At 29.4% G+C, this 21,551-nt stretch overlaps 1 protein-coding gene and 2 pseudogenes across 3 annotated transcripts; 2 read left to right on the top strand and 1 right to left on the bottom strand.

The window, feature by feature from the left end:
• Positions 1–345: 345 nt before the first annotated feature.
• Positions 346–3,025, top strand: LOC145195961 (uncharacterized; annotated as a pseudogene). The gene is made up of 7 exons (XR_016452713.1): positions 346–604; positions 700–962; positions 1,200–1,550; positions 1,647–1,883; positions 1,966–2,112; positions 2,217–2,621; positions 2,709–3,025. The product of XR_016452713.1 is annotated as an uncharacterized LOC145195961 (transcript).
• Positions 3,026–7,332: 4,307 nt separating this feature from the next.
• LOC149888002 (uncharacterized) lies at positions 7,333–9,142 on the bottom strand (annotated as a pseudogene). Its single transcript, XR_016452702.1, has 2 exons — positions 8,823–9,142; positions 7,333–8,685 (listed from the first exon to the last, which is right to left on the bottom strand). The product of XR_016452702.1 is annotated as an uncharacterized LOC149888002 (transcript).
• A 2,631-nt stretch (positions 9,143–11,773) lies between these two features.
• LOC149888003 (uncharacterized) lies at positions 11,774–12,861 on the top strand. Its single transcript, XM_090088447.1, has 2 exons — positions 11,774–12,344; positions 12,471–12,861. Exons 1-2 carry the CDS (start codon positions 11,774–11,776, stop codon positions 12,857–12,859), a joined length of 960 nt encoding a protein of 319 aa, XP_089944573.1. The 3' UTR covers positions 12,860–12,861.
• The last annotated feature ends 8,690 nt before the right edge of the window (positions 12,862–21,551 follow it).

Here is a 21,551-nt window from a genome sequence, read left to right on the forward strand (position 1 = left end):
TTAAGTTTTAGGTCAGAGTTCCCCAAATATTTTTATGGAGCTTTTATCAGTGACTCTTCAGGATACTGAATCTAGAAGCTTAAAAATCAAAAGGTAGCCGTTTTTGAAAAAAACAATTTCAAACTTTTGTATATTATTTTATAAAAGGGGAGGAGGTGAGAGTTGTAAAGTTAAGGTTTTCCTTATAAAAAGTCAATATTAACACTTTCTAATGATGTTAAAGTTAATCCAGTATTGCAGGCAAATAAACTTTGATCATCTTAAGATGTTAATTTTCCTATAGAATTGTTGATGGAAGCATTCTTTACTTTATATAGTAATTTATTTGTTTAATATAATAATAGAATGTTTCAAGCCCTAGTTATTGTTTCGTTATTGTTAATATTAAACATAAATTACTTTCTTAGAAAAATGCCTTATATATTATGTAACAAAACAGTAAACAGCAAAGAAAAACGAGACCATTTATTGAATCAGAAAATTATTTGTTGCTGTTGTTTGAAGAAATGCTTAAAATGTATTCCTGTCACGAAGTTATTAGAGGCTTACATAAGAATGTATGTAAAACCTGAATATTCCATATCTGTATACAGTTATCCAACAGGTATATTCCATATTATGATTAAATAATGCAATAATTTTATTAAAAAATACTTTCTGAAAATAATCATTATTTAAAAATTAATTTACTTTATGTAGGCATTTGTCCAACATGCAAAAAGTATGTAAACTTACTGAAAGGAAGTAGAGACATACCAAATGCAGTTAAAACTCGATGGCAATCTTCCCAATTATTTAGATGTGTAAGCACTAGAAATTGTGAAACATGCACAGTTTGTTCAATAGCTAGATCCAGATTTCCACATATGAAAAAAACAAAGAAATTAGTAAGTTCGAATAGGATGTGTAACGTTTGCTTATGTGCATTAAAAAGAGAGGAATTCGACATCAATGTAATGAAATGAACGTGTATACAAATCTTTCTGCTAAGTTATTTAATGCTTCAAAAAAAAGTTCAGAAAAAAGTCACTTCAAATGTTTTAAGATCGATTATTAAAAAAAAGAAACTTAAGCATGGAATCCAGACACATCTAAATACTGGTAATTTGTTTATTAGATTTATTTGTGTTTTCGAATTGATTAAATCATCTAAAGTATTTTATTATTCAGGTGGGTTGCCTATAACTTGCCTATAACTTTTGGTGTTCCGCAATTAGTTATTAGGAAAGTCAAGTTCGAAGAAACTGAAAAAATGATTATTCGACTTGGACTTAATCAATTCAAATCACGCATCCTTCTGAAATCCTTAAGGAAAAGTGGAATTCAATTTGAGGCGATTCTTGAAAAAAAACTTTGCAAAAAAAGTAAACTCCTATCTGAATTTTATGATGTGAAGACAATTTTTGCAGAAGAAAAAAAAAAAAAGTTGTCAACAGATGTGTCAAGAAACCTTGTTTATGTTTGTCAATTAACCGAGCTGCTTAACTTTGTAATGACTTCCAGAAAGCAAAACCCTTTCCAAACATTAATACGAATTGGAATTGATTCAGGTAAAAACGTTATTAGATGAAGAAATATTATACAACTTATATATAATATAGAACTTAATAATATATATTTTTTAAATCAAAATTAATATTTTGTAGGAGGTGGATCACTTAAGGTAATTTGTAACCAATTTGATCCAGGAAAAGAACGATGCGAAGATCAAAGTTCTCATGGAACATACTCTGGAATTAACCATTCCATAGTTCTTGCATATTGTGAAAACTTGCAGGAGACACAAAAATTAAACCATTTTATTAGATCTTCTAAAGCTAGAAGATTGTAAATATGTTCTTGCAGCTGATTTGAAAATAATTAATATTCTTCTTGGAATTTCAGTAAGTTATGATTTAAAATTAATTTATTATGTAACTTTTAATTAGTTAATTGGGATTTTTCAAAAAACATAAGAAAATTTAGTCTCATGGCGGTATCTATGCTTGTGCTTGGTGTGAAGGAGAATGTGAACTTTTTGGTGGGTTGACAAGAACATTTTTATCATTGGATCTATGGCTTCAGAGGTACATGGAAGCTGGTTATCGAAGTTCTGAAATGAAAGATTATAAGGTGTAAATCTTAATTATTATTTAATTTAAAAATTTAAAAATCTTTTTATTAAATAAAAAAATTTTTTTTTCAAAACTGGTAATCAAATTAATAAACTTTGATAGAATGTGGTGAATGTATGTCTAATAAAGGAGAGAAACAAGTCAAAACTAGTTCTTGAAGTAATTCCTTTGCCGGAGCTTCATATGTTAATGGGATTTGTAAATCATATATCAACTTATTTAATTTTTTATTGGCCTGAATACAAAGACTGGGTCAACTCACTTGGATGTATTAGAAGAGGATACCATGGGGGAACATATGAAGGCAATACATGTAGGATTATTCTTAAAAACTGTGACCAGCTTTCACTAAGGCTACCAATTGAACTCTTCCCACTTCTATGTCCAATGAGAAAATTTGAGAAATTAATTAAAGGAACCTTCGGAAGTTATCTTAACCCTTGTTATCTTCAAGCAATAACTGACTTTGTTTGTTCCTACGAAGCCACACAAGAGTACTGTTCAGAGGTACAGTTAAATATAATGAACTTGCTTTAAATTGGCTTTGTATTAATATACTATTATTATTATCTATCATATAGAATATTTTATTAGTTTCTAGGAAAGAAACTTACTGTGACCTGGAAAATACATATAGTCTTAGCTCACTTGCAACAATTTATTGAACTTACTGGTCATTCTCTTGGACGATACAATGAACAGGCATCTGAATCGGCTCATTCAAAAATGAAGCCAATAATCGAACGATTCAATGTTTCACAAACAAACTCAAAGCACTCTCTTAGAAGCAGAAGAATTGCTGAATCGTTCAGCAGTACTAATTTATAGATTAAAAAATTCAGATATTTTGATATATGTTTATAAATTTAAAACATTGGATACAAATATTTTTTTAAATTGTTAGCTAACAGTATAAAAAATCTTAGTTTTTTCTAACATTTGCATTTTGTAACATGAATAGTTAATCAGGTATATGAGTTAATATGGATAATAAGAATTGTCTTTTTAAAAGAATTTGACATTTTTTCTCTTTAAAAATAAATTCCGCTCCATTTCAAGGCCAATACATCTTTTTTAATTTTTGAGATAACCAACTTCGAGATAAATTTTAGATAACTAAAAATTAACATCTTAAGATGATTAAAATTTAATTGCCTGCAATACTGGATTAACTTTAACATCACTAGAAAGTGTTAATATTGACTTTTTATGAGGAAAACCTTAACTTTACAACTCTCACCTCCTCCCCTTTTATAAAATAATATACAAAAGTTTGAAATCGGTTTTTTCAAAAACGGCTACCTTTTGATTTTTAAGCTTCTAGATTCAGTATCCTGAAGAGTCACTGATAAAAGTTCCATAAAAATATTTGGGGAACTCTGACCTAAAACTTAAAACCTATTTTAGTCATGTGTGTAATAATAATAATTTATGTATGGTAATTAGAATTAAGTTCCGCGATAGAGATGCGTAATGTTAACAGTAAGTAACTTTCCGAATCTTAGTTCTAACATAGCATGTAAAAAAATATATATATACAAATAACCAGGTCTGAAAAGAGAGTGAGAAAGATTCATTGAGTGTGTATTTGTACAAATAATATCATTTTCATCTCGCAGTGTTTGCATGTGATTTTTAAAAATATTTGCATACAATGCCGATCCGATATACAGTGCCGATCCGATATACAGTGCCGATCCGTTCCGTTCTTTAACTAGGGCTCTAAGGATAATTAATTTGTGAGACCCTTAACATGTAAATAGTATATTTTAAAACTTAAATTTACTTTTATTTTACTATTTTCGACTTATATTTATTTCATATTTATCAAAAAAACAAAGGAACATTTTCACAATACCAAATCATTGGGACGTAGCAAAATGTATCCTGCGTGGCGTTCATATTGCTTTGTTTCATTAATATCTAAGTAATATCATTTAAAAACATATAAAACAAACATAAATTAGTTTATTTCTTTTAGACCGTTGCTACTTGAAGCCCAATGCGCTCTATGCAGCCATATTCTACTCGGAGCGCAATACTTTGTACGCATGCGTTAAATCTTATTGATGTTTTGAACAATTTTGATGTGATTTGCTTTTATTTTGCGATAATTTTTTTTGTTCAAATGTCGCTAGAAGTTCATGATACTTTCTTATCTTGGGATGAATTTTTTCGAGCAGTTGAAATACACTGTAATGAAACATTCCAACCCATGCTTAAACATGGTTGAAAGCTAACGGTAACAGCTAATGCTAAGACAAAGCTCGACCAAAGACCTTATCCTGAAATGTTTAAATACGTGTACTATAATTTAATTTGCACACATGGCGGATTCAATTCAAGCAAAGGCATTTTGTTATAATATTTAAGATTAGTACTGACAAACCATTATGGTATGCCAGCATTGATCTAAAATATTTATATACAAGACTTTGGCATTTCAAACAGATTTTGCAATCTACGTTAATGTAAGCAAATATCTTTCATTAGTTTATTTAAAAAATTTTTTTTCTTGTTCATATTAAAAAAATAGGATGTATATTCTCTTATTTTTTACAAATATATATTTGTGTGTCAATTTTATTTTAAGACTATTTATTCGATCTAAATATAACATCTTTGATCGAAATATAATAAATATTATGCAATTTAAAGTCAAGCATGTGCAATTAAAAAATACTGTAGTAGGGATGGCACTTTTACTTACTTTTTTTTACTTACTTAAGTAAGCCTTTATGAAAAAGTAAATTGCGTATATAACTGTAAGCGTTCAAAAAAAACTTAAATTTACTTTTAAAAGTAATTTACTTTTCTAAAACAATTTTTATTTTGTAAAGAAAGGTGAATTTACTTTCAAATGTAAGTTATATGTAAGTAGATTATATAAAAAAGTAATTTACATTTACATTTAAAATTGAGTTACATGGAAAAGTAATATACTTTTACATTTAAAAGTTAATTACTTTTTAAAAACTGCATTACATAATATAATTTTACCTCGAAATGTAACTTACTTTTACATTTAAAAAGAATTTATTTTTAAAAAAATTATATTACGGTAATTGTAAAAAAAAAAGCATTTTAAAATACATTATAAAAAAGTTACATGCAATCAAATGTAAATAAAATTTACTTATATAATAAGTTTTCCTAAGTAGACATGTGTTATTTTATAACTAAAATGAAATGGCTATTAAAAGTAAATTACATAAAATTACTTTTGATTACTTAAGTTTACATTTTAAGTAACTTTTAGTTACAATTAAAAGTAATCTATACTTAAAAAGTAAGTAAATTTACTTTTGGTCAACATTTTCTCTGAAAGGATATTGTATGAGAGAGTAAAATGCAGTGAAACAAAACTTGCAGTAAAGCATAGTTAATTTAATTTGGGGCAACAACTGGTCTGAACGGATTTAGACTTTTTTTTCCCTGTGAACCTTTAAAATATCAATAACCGACTCCGATCCATGATTATATTGGCAATTAAAACCATTCCTAGCGCCGGAACAATTTCGCATTTGCTTTGAAACCATTGTTAGACCCTGGTTAAAAAAAAAGTTCAATTCCTGGCCAACATGGAAATATTTTACTGGTCTTAGGCTGGAACAGTTATCTTTGAAAATTTTCAATGACGGAACGTATGGAATTCAGACGGTATCAAGAAAAATATCCTCCTAAAAAATGCCTCCCAGGAAAAATGCTTAAATAGTTTTTTTTTATATACTTAGATACGCTTTACTTTCATTTTATCTTTGTATCAGCTTTTTTCCTGATACCGCTTTTAATGTGTAAATTTTTAAATTTATTTGTTGCTTTTTTATTTTTGTTTTATCGACAAACTTTTTTGGATTTTGTGCAGCGGAGTGTACATATACATCGACTGATTGTTAGGGAGAACGTGCACGAAATAGTACACACAACAACTGACGGTTAGGAGTTGGGGGAGGCAATCTTTTAATTTAAACAAAAGTTTGATTTTTTTTTTTCTTTTACTTTTATTTTTGGGAGAGGGGGGATTTTTTCCAGGGGAATTTTTTGTCGGGGAGATATTTGGGTGGGGTTCTCGGGTTTCTTTCTTAAACCAATTTAGAAATAGCCTAAACATAGTAGTAAGGAGAAAACGCATTTACCCTGGGAGACACCCGTTTAGGAAAAAGAGATTCTTTGAAAGGTAAATTTATAAGTAGTTTTTTTTCAGGGTTTTATGTATAAATGTTTTTATTATTTAAAAATTAAGGAGGGACACTAAATATAGTAAGGGCATATAAAAATAGATTAGAATAGGGCCATCAAAACTGGCCAGCATTTTAGCTTTCTCGCCACATAAATAAATTTTTTGGAGAGATAACTATTATCATATCGACAAAATTATAATAGTTCTCTCTCCAAAAAATCTCCTTTTACAAATTTTCTTGTTCATTTATACCGGATAGTTTTCCAAAAATATCCCTCAAATATCGTCATTAAAAACCGCTTCAACATTTTTATCATATTCACAGGTAAAAAGATATTGAAATTGTTAAATCTGTAACGCCGTTGAACGTTCGTGCTCTTTCCGTAACGGAATTACGATTATAAAGTTGAAGACTTTTTATGTAAAGGTATATATATATATATATATGAAGACCTCAGTGGAAAAACCAGCGTTGTCACATTTTTCTTATTTTGAGATAATCAATTTTTAAAGTTCAAAACGTTCTTTAAAATTTAATTTATACACTGCTTTTTAGTTTTATGTATATATATATAGATTAACTATATTTATATCAGATTATTTCTTAAAAAATAAAATATAAATATTTTTTCAATGTTTTTTTCGGAAACTAAAGTTCATTATCAATAAATGGACATCACTGACTTTTTCCTTGGAATTTTTAAGTGGCGTAATTACTATTTTTAGCCCTTCTTTTTTGTTTAAAAACAAAACAATATCTTAAAAATGGGCTCTTCATGATGTAAGGGACCTCAAAAGACAGTTGACCCTGCTGTTTCTTTAGCTAATTTTTTTTTGTTATCCCACTGAAACGTCTATGGGAAGTTATTACATTTTGTTAACATCTATTGTGGAGCGATAGATTTTTTTATCTAACTAAGTCAAACTAATTAAAACATAAATTTTAACACAAATTTATCAGAAACATTACTATACGTGAAATTAATGAGACCAGCATGAAATTAATGAGAAACATAACCATAATTAAAATATATTTTTCTAATCAGTATCTGAATCTTCTGATGCCGAATCTTTTGTTTCTGTGTTTGAAGTAACAAGATTATCAAAAAAACTGTGATTATCAGGTTTACATAGACGCTTCAGAACTTGTAAGTCGTTATACTTGGCAGTACTTATTGGTAGAACTGAGGAATACATATTAAACTGATTGAGTGCAGTTTCTGTTTGATTATTTTGTCTACGTTTTACCAAAGCAGTATTTTCAATATTGCCATTCCAGTTGTTAGGAAAGAGACGCAGTGCAGGGTGTATATCTTGAATGACAAGTTCTCTGACTGGTCGAGTTTTTATCGGACATGCACACTTATAATATTGTTTCAAGTAATCAGAAAATCTGAAAAAATTTACATTGAAAAAATTTACAACATTAAAAGGTGAAGGTTTTTTTCTGCAATTCTTAAGAACCTGACGCCAATCCTCAGGAATTTCAACATTAGCCTTTATATTTACATTTGCCATGTCATGATCGCATTCCATATAGGAATGACCTCGTATAGGAAATGACACTTTAATACATTTAAAACGTTTTTGAAAGTGAACCATCCAATGCAAAAAACGAAACACAGTGTAATTTTTGTTTTGTCCTGCACATCCATCGCAAAAAAAATGTAATTTAAGGACTGTGTCAGAAAGATGATTAATGATAAAATGATAAAGCATAGAGCAAACATCATCAGCTCCCTTTTTTCCTGTTGTTTCATCGTATGTATAAAGAAATACTTCATCACTGGATAGGATGTGTATATTAAATGAAAAAATTTAAGCTGTCTTGGGTAATACACATTGTTAGTTGATTTATTAGGCAAGGGTAAATTCTTCTGAAAATCAAAAGCAATAGCTTCAAACATGTCTGAGTTTTTTGCTCGTTTTTTTGCATTTGACTTTCTGTTATAAAATACAGCAGCTTTTTTTGTGTGAAAATCATGCTCTGTTTCAAGATCTTTTTTCTTTTTTTATTAAGTTTGATAATATCTTGACCAACTGCATTTAAAAGCTCTTGGTCAGTGTGTTTTATATTTACAATGAACTCATCACAAGCTAAACAAGTGTCTTTTTGTGGAAAGCCAAACCCAATATTAAATTTATTGTTAAAAACTACTCTGTATGTTTCGTATCCTAATTTAACAGTTGGGTAAGCATGTTTGAATAGTTCAAACATTTTAGAGACATTTAGATCTTCAGATAAGTAAATTTTTTTAGTTTTTCCAATAGCATAATGAGATGACCTTCCTCTGAAAGAAGATATATGTTTTTGGATAGCTTCACTGTCACTTTCGGTTATTTTGTGTGGCCAATTTTTATGCTTGCCTCTACCATCGATTGGAGGGCGACCTAAAAGAACAAAATGACATAATATTCATACACACACACACACACACACACACACACACACACACACACACACACACACAAATAGTTTAGTTCATAACTTAAAATATTATAAATAACTTCTTTAACTATTTACTAACCAGTTGTAGCAACTGATTTCCTTATTGATTCGATCTTAGCTTTTGTAATTCCGAAAAAAGACATCATAGATTTAATGCAGATTGGAACTTCGATAGCTGATTGTGCTCTTTGCACCCTTACACAATAAGAATATGAAAAATTGTGTAAGTAAGTTTTATCTGCATTCTGTCGTGGTCTTCTTCTGTTAATGTTTTGGATTTTTATTAGTGTGGATAAGTACACGTCCTGACTATTTTAAGATGAATATTCATTAAAGTTCTTAATAAGTTCGTTCCTTTCCTCACTACTAATATTTTTAAAACATGCAAGTCGAATCCAATTACAGTCTGCCCCAATAATATGGCTCGATAAATTGTGTATTTTTTTTCTATTTTTAAAATTAATATTAATCTTTCTTTTTCTTGATTTTTCTGTAACCACCGGACTATCATTACAAGCCATTTTGTTTTTTGTTTACTTTTTTCCGCGGCTTTTTTTTCAACCAATACTTGAGGTATTAAGGAATCACGTTGTTTCGTAAACTATAAAAACTTCGGACAACGCAGGTTATTCCAAATGTAACCCTTGACATCACCGATTGTTCCATTTGATCATGTTTAATTTTATCCTCTTTTTTAATGAGTGGACTAGTTTTTTCACTTGGTAATTAAAATAAAAGATGAAATAAGATATGCTTGCTTGAAAAATAATAGTTTCTCAAAAATTTTAAAAATGTGACATCGCTGGTTTTTCCACTGAGGTCTTCATATACATATATATATATATATATATATATATATATATATATATATATATATATATATATATATATATATATATATATATATATATATATATATGTATCTATATATCATGTTTTGTTGGCGCGTAGAAAAAAATAATTTTTTGACAACCAATTTTGTGAGCGAAAAACATCTGCTTTGACAACTTTTTACTTATTCGGTTTCGGCCAAAATTTCTGTTCAAACCACTACCAAAATGAGACGAAACTTTTGTGAGGAGATTTTTTTAAGTTTAGATAACTTGTTCTTAATTCAGTGTGATCATGACGTTTTCCTAATTGTAATCGTTTGTGGGTAAATCAATTTTTAATTACGACAGTTATAGCAATTTTAATTGAAATTACATAACTGATTCAAGTTACTATTCTTAAATCATTCCTTAGGCGAACTTCAAATATCAAAATTTTTTCACATGTTCTACTTTTTCTTTAATTATGTTACAAACTCGTTTTCGATCGTTTAATTACTTTATGTTCCATAAATCCAACTATTCTGTATGGGACTTCAAAGACATAAAAATGATTGAGGAAACTAAATAAATTAAATTACTATCAGGGTCTTTATTTACGATATGAATCTGAGACTTCTCGTGAACAAGGAAAGCACCATATTAATTTTGTTTAATTTTTTTGACAACAATGACTGGAAAAAAAGAAAAAAAAAGAAAATTATCTAAAAGACCTTTATTTGGAACGCAAGACATACATCGCCAGAAATGTTTGTCTTTATCTGAAACAAACACGCCAACTGTTGAAGCAAGACGTCTATCTGGTGACAATACTACATATTCAGGTATGTTTGTAAACTTTATTTAAATATTAAGATGAACTTGTGAATGAAAACGGAAAGGTCAAAGAAATTTAATGACCCAGAAAAATTACTTGCTGTACAATCATGTATTTGTATCAGTCTTTAATTTGCGTTGATACTTGAAATATATTTTTATAAACTATTGCTTGTGCTGTAGGTTCGAACTCTGATACCGACGATGATCAAGTTATAAAATCAGTCCGTAAAATAAAAGCATTGCCTATTAAGACCCTATTTTCATTTGTTGCCAACACAAATAAGTAGGTTTGTTTGATGTGCCCGGAGAATGGAAACCTTGTGTGTGGGCCTGAACCAAATCTGCGAAAACATATTTTCCATGTTCATTAAAAATCTGAGTACCTTTACGATTCTCAAAAAAAATTACTCGCTCAAGACAAATTAGTTGGGATGCAGAACAAAGATGAAATAGATGAAGCCGTAATAAACTACATTATTCAAGATGGCCGTCCTTTTAACGATTTTCATAAACCTGGTATGCAACGCCTTCTAAACATTCTTGCCCCACTTTACAAACCGCCCCATCGAAAGACAATAGCAAAGCGATTGAGAAAGCAATACTACCAATACAAGAACAATCTTAGAGCTAAACTTAAGTCAGTTACCCATATTGCTCTAGCAACCGATTTGTGGAAAAATAGGGTTGGTTCCTATTGGCTTTGCATAACAGCGCATTATTTAACAAAGAAATTTAAATACAAATCAAATATAGTTTGCTTTCGTAGATTTTACGGAAGACAATTAAGTAGTAGACTTGCAGCATTCGTGCAAAAAGAAATTACTAAACTTGAAATTGATACTAAAGTTATTTCAATAACAACAGACAACGCTGAAGACATTAAAAAGGCGATGGGATCTATAGCTTTAAGGCTTTCATGCGTTTGTCATAACTTAAACCTCGTTTTAAATCATGGAATAAAGTTGTGGGCCAAACCATCACAGAGCTTATTTGATGGAACATCAGATATCGAAGAGGATCTTATTTATTACAATAACTACAATGAAAGCGATATCGAGTCTAATGAAAATATATCGTCGGACGAACAGCTTGAAATGTACGATGTAAACAATCAAGTAGAAATGCGTGTACTTTTGAAACGAAAAACGTGAGCTCGGATGATGATAAAAGTAGCGAGGAGGAAGAAGCATCTACAGATGAAACTGTTAATCAGTTATTTAACTTTTCATCCATCATTTTATTTAGGTTAAGAAAAACTTTAGCTCTTGTTAAAAGGTCTTCAATATTGCAATCATTTGTTTTTGATGAGGTGAAGAAAGAGGGGCTAAAAATAAATAACTTATTGTCAGATTTTCAGGTACGTTGGAACTCAACTTTTTTAATGATTAGTAAGATGATTAAAGCTAAAAATGTTTATAATAAAATTACTATAGATCCTGGTACTATCAATGGGTTAACAGAAAAACAAGTTAGTAAACTCAAGAAACTAAATCTGTTATCAGAAGATTGGAAGTTCCTAGAAATTTTACACTATAATCTTGCGCCATTCTTTGAAGCAACTAAACTTCTCTCTACTAGAAATTTTCTAACACTTTCGTCGGCCAAATTTGTCCAAAATACGTTAATGAACTTTCTTGAAAATGAATCTTCAGCTAAATGTTTTCTATCGCAATCGTCTTCTTTGGTCGAGAAAGAAAACATGTTACGAAGCAGTCTTCTCAAGTTTATGAAGGTATACTTTATTGAAAAGATATCTCCAAAACAAAAGTTACAAACTTTACTGGCATGTTTCTTTGATCCGAGAACTAACGAGTGTCTTACAGAAAAAGAATATCAGGAAGCAGAAAGTAAACTATTGAAAACATTTTCGAATACAATGCTCCGACAATATCCTCGAAGGTCAACGTTTGTCAACACTTGTTTGCAAAATGACCAAAATCAGCCGAGAAGTGGTTAGTTATAAAATATTATTTGTTTTTAAATTTAAATATATTTAAACTTATGTAAATAATTTTTGAAAGCACTTTTGTAAAAAGATTTGCATATTGACAAATATTATTACTCATTTTCATTTTTAGAAAAGACAGATTCAGATGTTCGATTCGAACTTCAAGATTTACCTGAACAGTCTGTGAACCACAAAAATGGATTCGCTAAACTTGCAACATTGTGCGGTGTCAATCTATGCATACAAAAAACACAATCAAAGCGAAATATCAAAGAAGAGTTGTCTTTTTTCAATTACGCTTTAAAGCAAAAAAATTGGAAATTTGATGAATTTTGGTACAAATATGAAAAAGATATTCCAATGTTAGCCTCTAAAGCAAGAGTGGTTTGTACTTCGCCTGCTAGTTCGGTAGGGCCAGAATCCTCATTCAGTGTTGCTAACTTTATTCATCGAAAAGAAAGATGTAACATGAGCTCAAGAAACTTACGTTACTCAATGCTCCTTAAAGAGAAGATATGATTAAACTTACTTTAAAATTTGATATTTAATGTAACTCAGAATGGAAGTAATTCGCTTATATAGTTTGCATTTTACATTTTTCATAATTTTTATATTTCACTTATGTAATTTGTATTTTATATTTTTATATTATGATGATGTGGAAGAAATTTTATACATTTTATTATGAAATATGTTTTTTATAAATGCCAATGCGGGGTTCGGCGATTTGACAAACCAAAAATATTGAGCGATTACTTTAACACATTATAGCGTTTGTTTTAACTATAAGTTGTTTGTTTTTTTTTTTAATATATTATTTATGTAGTTCCTAAACATTTTAGCATTTGCAAACAGGGCCGTGGCTAGGCTCCCCAACACCCCAGCGATTTATGGGGCTGTTTTTTTATTATAAGGAGCATTTTTTTTTAGTTGTACCTAATAAGGGATGTTTTTTGAAGATTTATTTGGCCATAATACTACGGGTTTATAAAATATGTTTCAAATGGGACTTAACGATATGGTTAACTGCTGCCTTTTCTTGCTTCAGCGATTGATTTCGTATATGTAATTGTACATTTTATTATATTCTTAATCAAAAGCAATCAAATCTTATTTGGCTTTTAATTTGCTTTAAAAGTGTCAAAATTTTAGTTGTAATTTGTTTTAAAACACTGACTAGTTTTTTTTTTTTGATTCATACTTTTCATACAGTTAGACTATATTGGTCTGCATTTTACAATAATTTTCTAAATTTCGAATTAATATTCAGCGTGGTTCTTGTTAATATCGTTAAAGTGGTTGTTGTTATTCATTGTGATAGATAACAACAACCACGATGACCAAAATGAAAATTATTTGGGTGCATAAATCTTTACTAGAAAGTCTATCGGCCTCCGATGCCCCTGACGGAAATCGTTTTTAATCAAATAATTTATACTTGATTTATAATTTTTGCAAAACTTTTTGAAAGGTCCATGTCCCACACTAAACATATTTAATAATGCGTCAAATGAATTATGAAATATCTTTAGGGACGTTAGAGTTGATTAACGGCTCTAATTGAATTTTTTCAATAACTAAAGTTTTCACAAAGACGGAATATTTTATTTCCTAAATAGAATATATTTTTTGCGACAGAATTGCTTACTGTCATTATGAGGTTTTCTCTCTCCGCATAAAAATATACTTTTTGAAAAAATGTATTTTGCACTAATTAACCTTTAAATTGCTTAATAATGTAATAACAAACGTTGAACTTTCTTCCATTTTTTCTGGCGACAGGAAGCGAAAATTTGCGCCCACCCCCTTTCCCTTCGGCGGCTGACGACAGTTAAGAAGTGGAAACCACTGAAGGCAACCTTTTCATCTTTTTGCATACAAAATAACTTCTGACGGCAACCGCCAGTGGTTTTCACCTTTTGGTTGGTGCCAGCCGCCAAGAAAAGTTTCCAGCAGCGGCCGCCAATTGGAAGGCGGAAGCTACTGTAGGCAGAGGCAAAAACATTCTGCCCGCAAAATTATTTTGGGAGGCGAACGGCAATTCTTTGCACCTCTAAAAAGAGTTCGTGTTTCGGCATAATCTTACTTTGCCGCCGGAAGGGATTATTAACGCTGATGCGTTATATCACCATAAAAAATAATGTTTGATCAAAAAGAGCAATATAATGGAAGTTTTCGAAAAAGTGCGCTCCGTCGGAAAAGTGACGTAGTCAAGGATTGGCATCGATAGGAAGCAACCCACCATGTTTATTAAACTTGCCCCCAATTTACAAAACCCCGCCATAAAAACGGTCCGCATACATGCAGAATAATTCCTAACATTATAACCCAGAAGTACCCAGAAGCAGGCAATTCTTCTTAATACGCTGTTTTTCTTACCAATCAGTATGTTAAAGCAACATAAAATGACTTTGTTACTTGATAAAAGTAAATAAAATAACTTACTTTTTACTTACTAAGTAAAGTATAGTATTTCAATGATAAAGATTTACATTTACTTGTAATGGTAACTAGTTTTTTTTTCAAATAGTTTTTGTGTAAGTTGCCTATATTAATTTTTGTTACTTTTACGCATTAAAGTAATTTCATATTACGTAGCTGTATTCTCTTACTTTTTAAAGTAAATATGACTTGTTTAAAATCTTATATTTACGTAAGATCACTTTCAAAAATAATTTACTTTTACATGTAAAAAGTAAATTACATTTCGATACAAACTATTTGTATAAATCTAAATTACTTTTAAAAGTAAATTACTTTCACACGGCTTACTTTTAAAAGTAATTTACAAAAGTAAATAACTCTTTTATGTAAACTACTTTTATTTGCAATAAAAAAATAACGCATTTTTAATAAGTTTTTAATAAGTTACGCATTTTTAAAATTAACTTCATGTAAGTAATTTTATATGTAATATAATGTTATTTTTTAAAAAATGAATGACTTTAAAATGTAAATATATTTCATAATTTAATCTAAGTTATGTAAAGTAATTTTTTTTTTAAAGTAATTTTTTTTTTACATCAAAATAAGTAAAAGTGCCATTCCTATACTGTAGAGTGGCCAAATATAGTTTGTAAAAAAAGAGTTAATTGCAAATTCTATTTTGGTGCTTACTGTTGTTGGTTTTGCATGTAGGATTATTTGTAATGAAATAATTTTAAAGTTTTATTTTCTATTAATTATGATTCAAGAATTGATTATATATAACTGTTAGTATGTGATAAGAGTAAATATTCATGCACATACATATCAATAAAGTTTTTTTAAAAGGATTTTTTCCTACTTAGATATTGTTAGTCTTTGCAAATGTGCCCAAGTGTCTAGGATATGGTGTTAAAATCATTAGTTACAAAGTTGTGTGTGATGCAAAGTAAATATGAAAATTCAGTAAATGAGGTTCAGCTAATCAAATCAAATCCTCATTATGTTTACATGAGATTTCCTAGTGGTCATGAGACTACAGTGTCTACTAAACAGCTGGCTTCCATTGGAACAAATCCTATAATACAAACATCAAACAACAATTTAGAAGTAACAACCATCGATAACTTTCCCCCAACTTCTATTGGTAGCAATGAAACTCCTTCAATCTCCGAAAAAGAACTAGAAAACAAAATGAATCCTATAGAACAAATTAAAATTCTTCTCGTAGATCTTTACAAATTTCTAAAGCACCAGAAAAACTTAACTTGTAAATACACCTGAACACTTTTATGAGGAGGGTAAATGTTATGTTGATGTGATAATTTATGTATGCATATACATCTTGTATTTTACTATATATATATATTATATATATATATATATATATATATATATATATATATATATATATATATATATATATATATATATATATAATTTTGTTATTTTGTTATAGACTAGTATAATTATAGATCTTTTGAGCCAACATAATAAATTTGGTTATTCTTTACATAACCTTGATACTGTAATTCCAATAATGCTAATTTCCAAACTAAATAATGATAATGATATGTTCAGATCAAGTGCCTTTTTAAAGAAGATATGTTTAAATGGAAAAAGGACAGAGTTTATGATGTCAAAGTTATAAGAACAAAATTTATCGATGCCATAATTTTAGCAATCTACATCAAAATATTCAACTATTAGTTTTGTTGCAATTTATACCAATAAAATTTTTACTTAAGTTAATTATTTATAATTATAATCATTACTTTTTATTTACATTATTGTAAGAAACTTTAATAAAATATATTTAAAATGTATTATTGCTAATAACTGTACTAAATAAAATATTTTCTAAAATTGTGTCATTGATAATCAAATTTGGTTGAAAGAAAAAACTAGATAATGAGCCATGTGGTTCATTATCTTGTTTTTTCTTTGGAAAATCATATTGTTATTATTATTTTAAAAAATAGTGAATTTATGTTTATTTCAAAACGAAAGATAAATACTTTATATACTTTATAATATAAAAAAATATTATTAATACACAAGTTTTTCTCCTATATATAAAAACAAGAACACATAAAATTACATGTAGATATCTATGATGTCTGCATGTAATCTAGAGACAACTATAAACTAAAAAGATTACCTTAGTTTACTTATGCATAGAGTGTTTTTCTCAAATGAATTCATGATTATTTTAGATAAGTGCTGACAAGCCATAATGGATTGCTTAGAACTTATCTAAAACATTTTATTCAAATATACACTGCATTGAACTGATGAAATTATTGACTGTCCAAATAAATGTTATCGTTGTATTTTGATGGCGATAAAATGTTCTAATCTAAAACATTCACTTTATAAGTTGCACAAAATGTTTCTTTAGTAAATAATTTTTGATTTCGATTTAACCGCCTATCGAACCAACTTTATTGTGAAGTATAAATCGCACTGTTTTAGTAAAATAATTGCGGATGCGTGTACAATATTGCGCTCAGAGTAGCGTATGGCTACGTAGAGCGCAATGCGCTCTACGAAGACCTTTCGTTTCTTTTATTAATTCCCCCCCCCCTCCCCTAACACTTCGACTAAATCGACTTTTAGTCGACTTAGTCGATTTCAAAAAAGTGCTAGTCGTTCAAAATATAATTTCAAAAATATTAATATAAGTTTAAATGTCGACTTTGTTCGACTTTTGAAAATATATTAGTCGATTTAGTCGTAACAACACCAGTTTAACCACATTTTAGTTTTGAATTTAATTTTGAATTAGAAGTTCAATTTTTTCTTATTTGATATTGAATGAAGACGCTTTTAAGCATCTTCATTCAAGAACTAATAAGTAAAAATTTTAATAGTATAAATTTAAAAAATTTTACATTCAAAATTTACAATTTAAATTGTAAACAAAAACACATAAGTAGCTTTTGTTGTAGGTAGGCTTTAATCACTTTGGGAGGGCTAATATTTTATATGAAACATTTCACAGTGTAGATGAAAGGGGTTACTCGCAAATTATGTCACGCTAAAAACTTTTCAGATCCCCTTTTCTCTTTTCCACAAAATATCACAAAATATCAACCCCCTATCATATCCTGAGGGTTCTAATCCCTGTAAAGAAACTTTGGAGTTCTTATTCATGCAAAAATATTTCAAAGCAAATTTTAGAATTTCGGAAGTAAAAAATCGTTTCGGTATTATTTTTAGAATTTCGAAATCACAAAAATACTTCGAAAGTGAAAAACTGTTTCGGTAATATTTTCAGAATTTCGAAATCATAATAATATTCCGAAAGCAAATTAATTCCCCAGGTCTAAGTAATTATTTTACACAAGAGTGTGCAGCACGGCCTACTTAATAACATGCCTAAAAGTCGCGCAAAAAAAAAAAAACTGTAGGCGGATGTTTGTAAAAACAGAAATGGAGAAGGTTTTGTGGTTTTTTTAGTGTTATATATATATATATATATATATATATATATATATATATATATATATATATATATATATATACATATATAATTCAATTATGTATATAGATATAATGCAGTAATGTATTTACATAGTATGATATACTATACAATATAGGGGAGAATGGGGAGAATGGGGAGAAGTGGGACGCGGGAGAAGTGGGACGCCCCTATAATTTTATTTCGCAGCAGCGCCAAATTACTATTATTTAATATAAACGTATAGATTTCATGTGCTCTTTTTATTAGACATTGTTTCTCGTCCCTGCGCGCGGTGAAAACCCCTTTTTTTGGAAGTAACCCAAAAAAGTACTTTTGCTGACAGCCTAGTAACTCGTGTATGTATTTATTTTAGACAGTTATTGCATTTCTTTTTATTTTATAGGGAAATGCACTTATCATCTAACATTTAGTAATTAAATTTATATTTTAGCTTTAACTGTGTGGCTGTAATTTTAGTTTTGTTTTGTCTTCCCTACATAGGGGTGAAGCGGGACAGAGATAAAAATCGCTGTCCCACTTCTCCTTAACGGTTTTGCGTTATTTTGTTGCGGAAGTTTCTAGAACATTTTAGCTACGGTTTTTTATAGTTTTCAAAATAAAAATATTGAGACGTTTAGTTGAAATATTTAATTTTAGTTTTAGTTCTTATACAGTTGATTTAAAACAAAATTTAGAAAGAGAGATCTTTATTAAAGTTAAATTTGATTTGATTCATTATTATTATTTGGAACAAATTGAGAGTTCTTTTTACATCAATAATTTGAAAGCATATGTAAGTAAAGTTGTTATTTCATAGTAGTCTGATATTAAATATAGTAACAACAGTAACCTTAAATATTTTTTTATCAAACCTAATTTCTTTTAAATTTCAGGTCATGCCAAGAGTTTACAAAAGAAAAAGTGAAACTCCACATGTTTCAGAAAACATTTTGAAAGTTGCTGTAGCTGAAGTGGAAAGTTGGATGAGCCTTAGAGAAGCAGCATATTCAGCTGGCATTTCTAAGTCTGCACTTCATAGGTGTATAAAAAAAAAGTGTCAATACCCAGCTGCTAATCTTCAACCAAATTATCAACATTCTATGATTTTCTCTGTTGCACAAGAACAAACACTGAGCACTTATTTAAAGTCATGCTCTGATATGTTATATAGCCTTACACCAGTTCAAGTAAGAGCTCTAGCCTTTGAAATGGCTCAAGCAAACAAAATAAAATGTCCTTTGCGTTGGATAGAGCAAGAAAAGGCTGGTCGAGATTGGTTAACAGGATTTTTAAAAAGAAACCCAAAATTATCTGTTAGAAAACCAGAGGCAACTTCAATTGCGAGAGCATAAGCATTTAATCGGTATACTATTGATATTTTCTTTCACATATTGCAAGAAGGTATATCAGAGTCTAAAGCAACATCATCTAAAATTTTTAATCTTGATGAGACAGGTTTTACTACTGTGCAAAAAACTCCTCGTGTCATTGCATCAAAGGGAACAAAGCAAGTCGGGCAAATAACCGTTACTATAGATTACCGATGTAGAACCGTTAGTGGCTGCCCGGTTCCGGCGTGCCTCTAAAGTACCGACATCGAAAAGGTAATGGCTGCCCACTGGGACGCTTGCCATTAATGGTCAACTATTTAACCGATATTAAAAACTCCAATGGTCCGCTATTGATGCCTAAATCGGACCGCTAATGATCCAACTAACATTATAACTACTCAAAAACGTATATTATGTTTATAAATACGGTTTTCCAAATTACTATAGCATTTTGGAAAACCGTATTTAGTATAGTTGTCTTTTAAGGTTTATATTTACTGCAACAAATACTTTTATATTATTAGATTGCTTTATATTGGTTTTATATCTTAGTGTCTTTTTTATCCCTAATGAAGTTGGTTAAGTCATAAAAAAAAGTGTTATTATGTAGGTACATGGACTGATTTTTTAAAACTGAGCATATACTAAAATGTTATATATCATTAGAAAGCCCTTCAATACAGTATTTTAAAGGTGAAAAAATTATTAAAAACGAACAATTTAAAAAAAAGTTATGACGTTTTTAGTAGCAAATTTTCGATATATGGATTTATTGAAGAAATTGGTTCCAAAAAAATTTTTTTTTTCACTAAAATTGTTATAACTTTGTCAAATCTTATCCAAATGCCTAAACCTTGGTATCAAAAGATAGATGTAAGAGTAGGCTACAAGTTCACATAACTCTATTGATAGAAAGGGTGTATAGAGGGCCAGAGGGGGGAACCGGAACACCATAGTAACCTTAAAAAATACAAGTTTTTCACACGAAGGAGTGTTTTTCTAATAAAATATGTTATCTTTATACACAAAAAGTTAATCTAATTTGCTTCCATTCCATTTCCAAATATTAGCGGTCTTTTTTAGATTAAAGGGTGGACGTCTTTGTTATGTTTTAACACCCTCGTAGTGAAATGTTACATTCTTAAACATATTTAAACCTAAAAAACACTGATTATATTTTGTGTTAAAAAGTTTAAATTATATTTTCTTACTTTACATCATATACAAGTGGTATATAAATTGACATTAGGGGCGGGGCATGTGCCACGCTTAACGCCCCGCCCCCCGCGCCCCCCCGCCCAATATTATCCAACCTAAAAAAAAATTTTTTAATATACAGTGCTTCCAGAAAGTATTAGCGCACTCGTAATTTTTTTATTATGGACAACTTCAAATCAATATAAATTGTAAAGTAATTTAAATTTTGAACTAATTTTTTTTTAAATGAAAGGTAAAAGCAATTAAATTTAATTATAATGTCAAATATTGTCAACCTGCTTGTTTTTTTTATGAGTTAATTAGAAGTTTAATGACTACTCGGAAAAATGTCTGAAATTAAGCGTGCAAAAGTATTAGCGCACTTACAGTTTTTCAAAGATTCTAAGAAAGTTTAATATTTTATGTGACCACCTTTGTTTTTAAGGCATGCCAAGACTCTACGCGGCATAGAATCTATAAGTTTTCTTATTAGTTCTTGTGGCACGGTGTTTCACAACTCTTGGATTTGCGTTTTGAGCTGCACCAAGTTAGTGGGCTTGCTTTTTTGTAATTTGCAGTCCATCCAACTCCAAAGATTTTCAATAGGATTTAAATCAGGTGAGCGAGCGGGCCAAGGCATTAGATTCAACCGTTTTTCTTCCATGTATTGCTTTATTGAGCGTGCTGTGTGGCAAGGAGCGTTATCTTGTTGAAATTGCCAGGTGGAGTCAGCCTTGAAAACGTCCATTGATGGCTTTAAATAATCTTCTAATATCTCTCTATATCGATGTTG

The sequence above is a fragment of the Hydra viridissima genome, unplaced genomic scaffold (assembly GCF_058129835.1).
Source record: "Hydra viridissima isolate aposymbiotic clone 2 unplaced genomic scaffold, HvirCarnegie_v1 scaffold_5, whole genome shotgun sequence".
In the NCBI taxonomy this organism is placed as follows: Eukaryota; Metazoa; Cnidaria; class Hydrozoa; order Anthoathecata; family Hydridae; genus Hydra; species Hydra viridissima.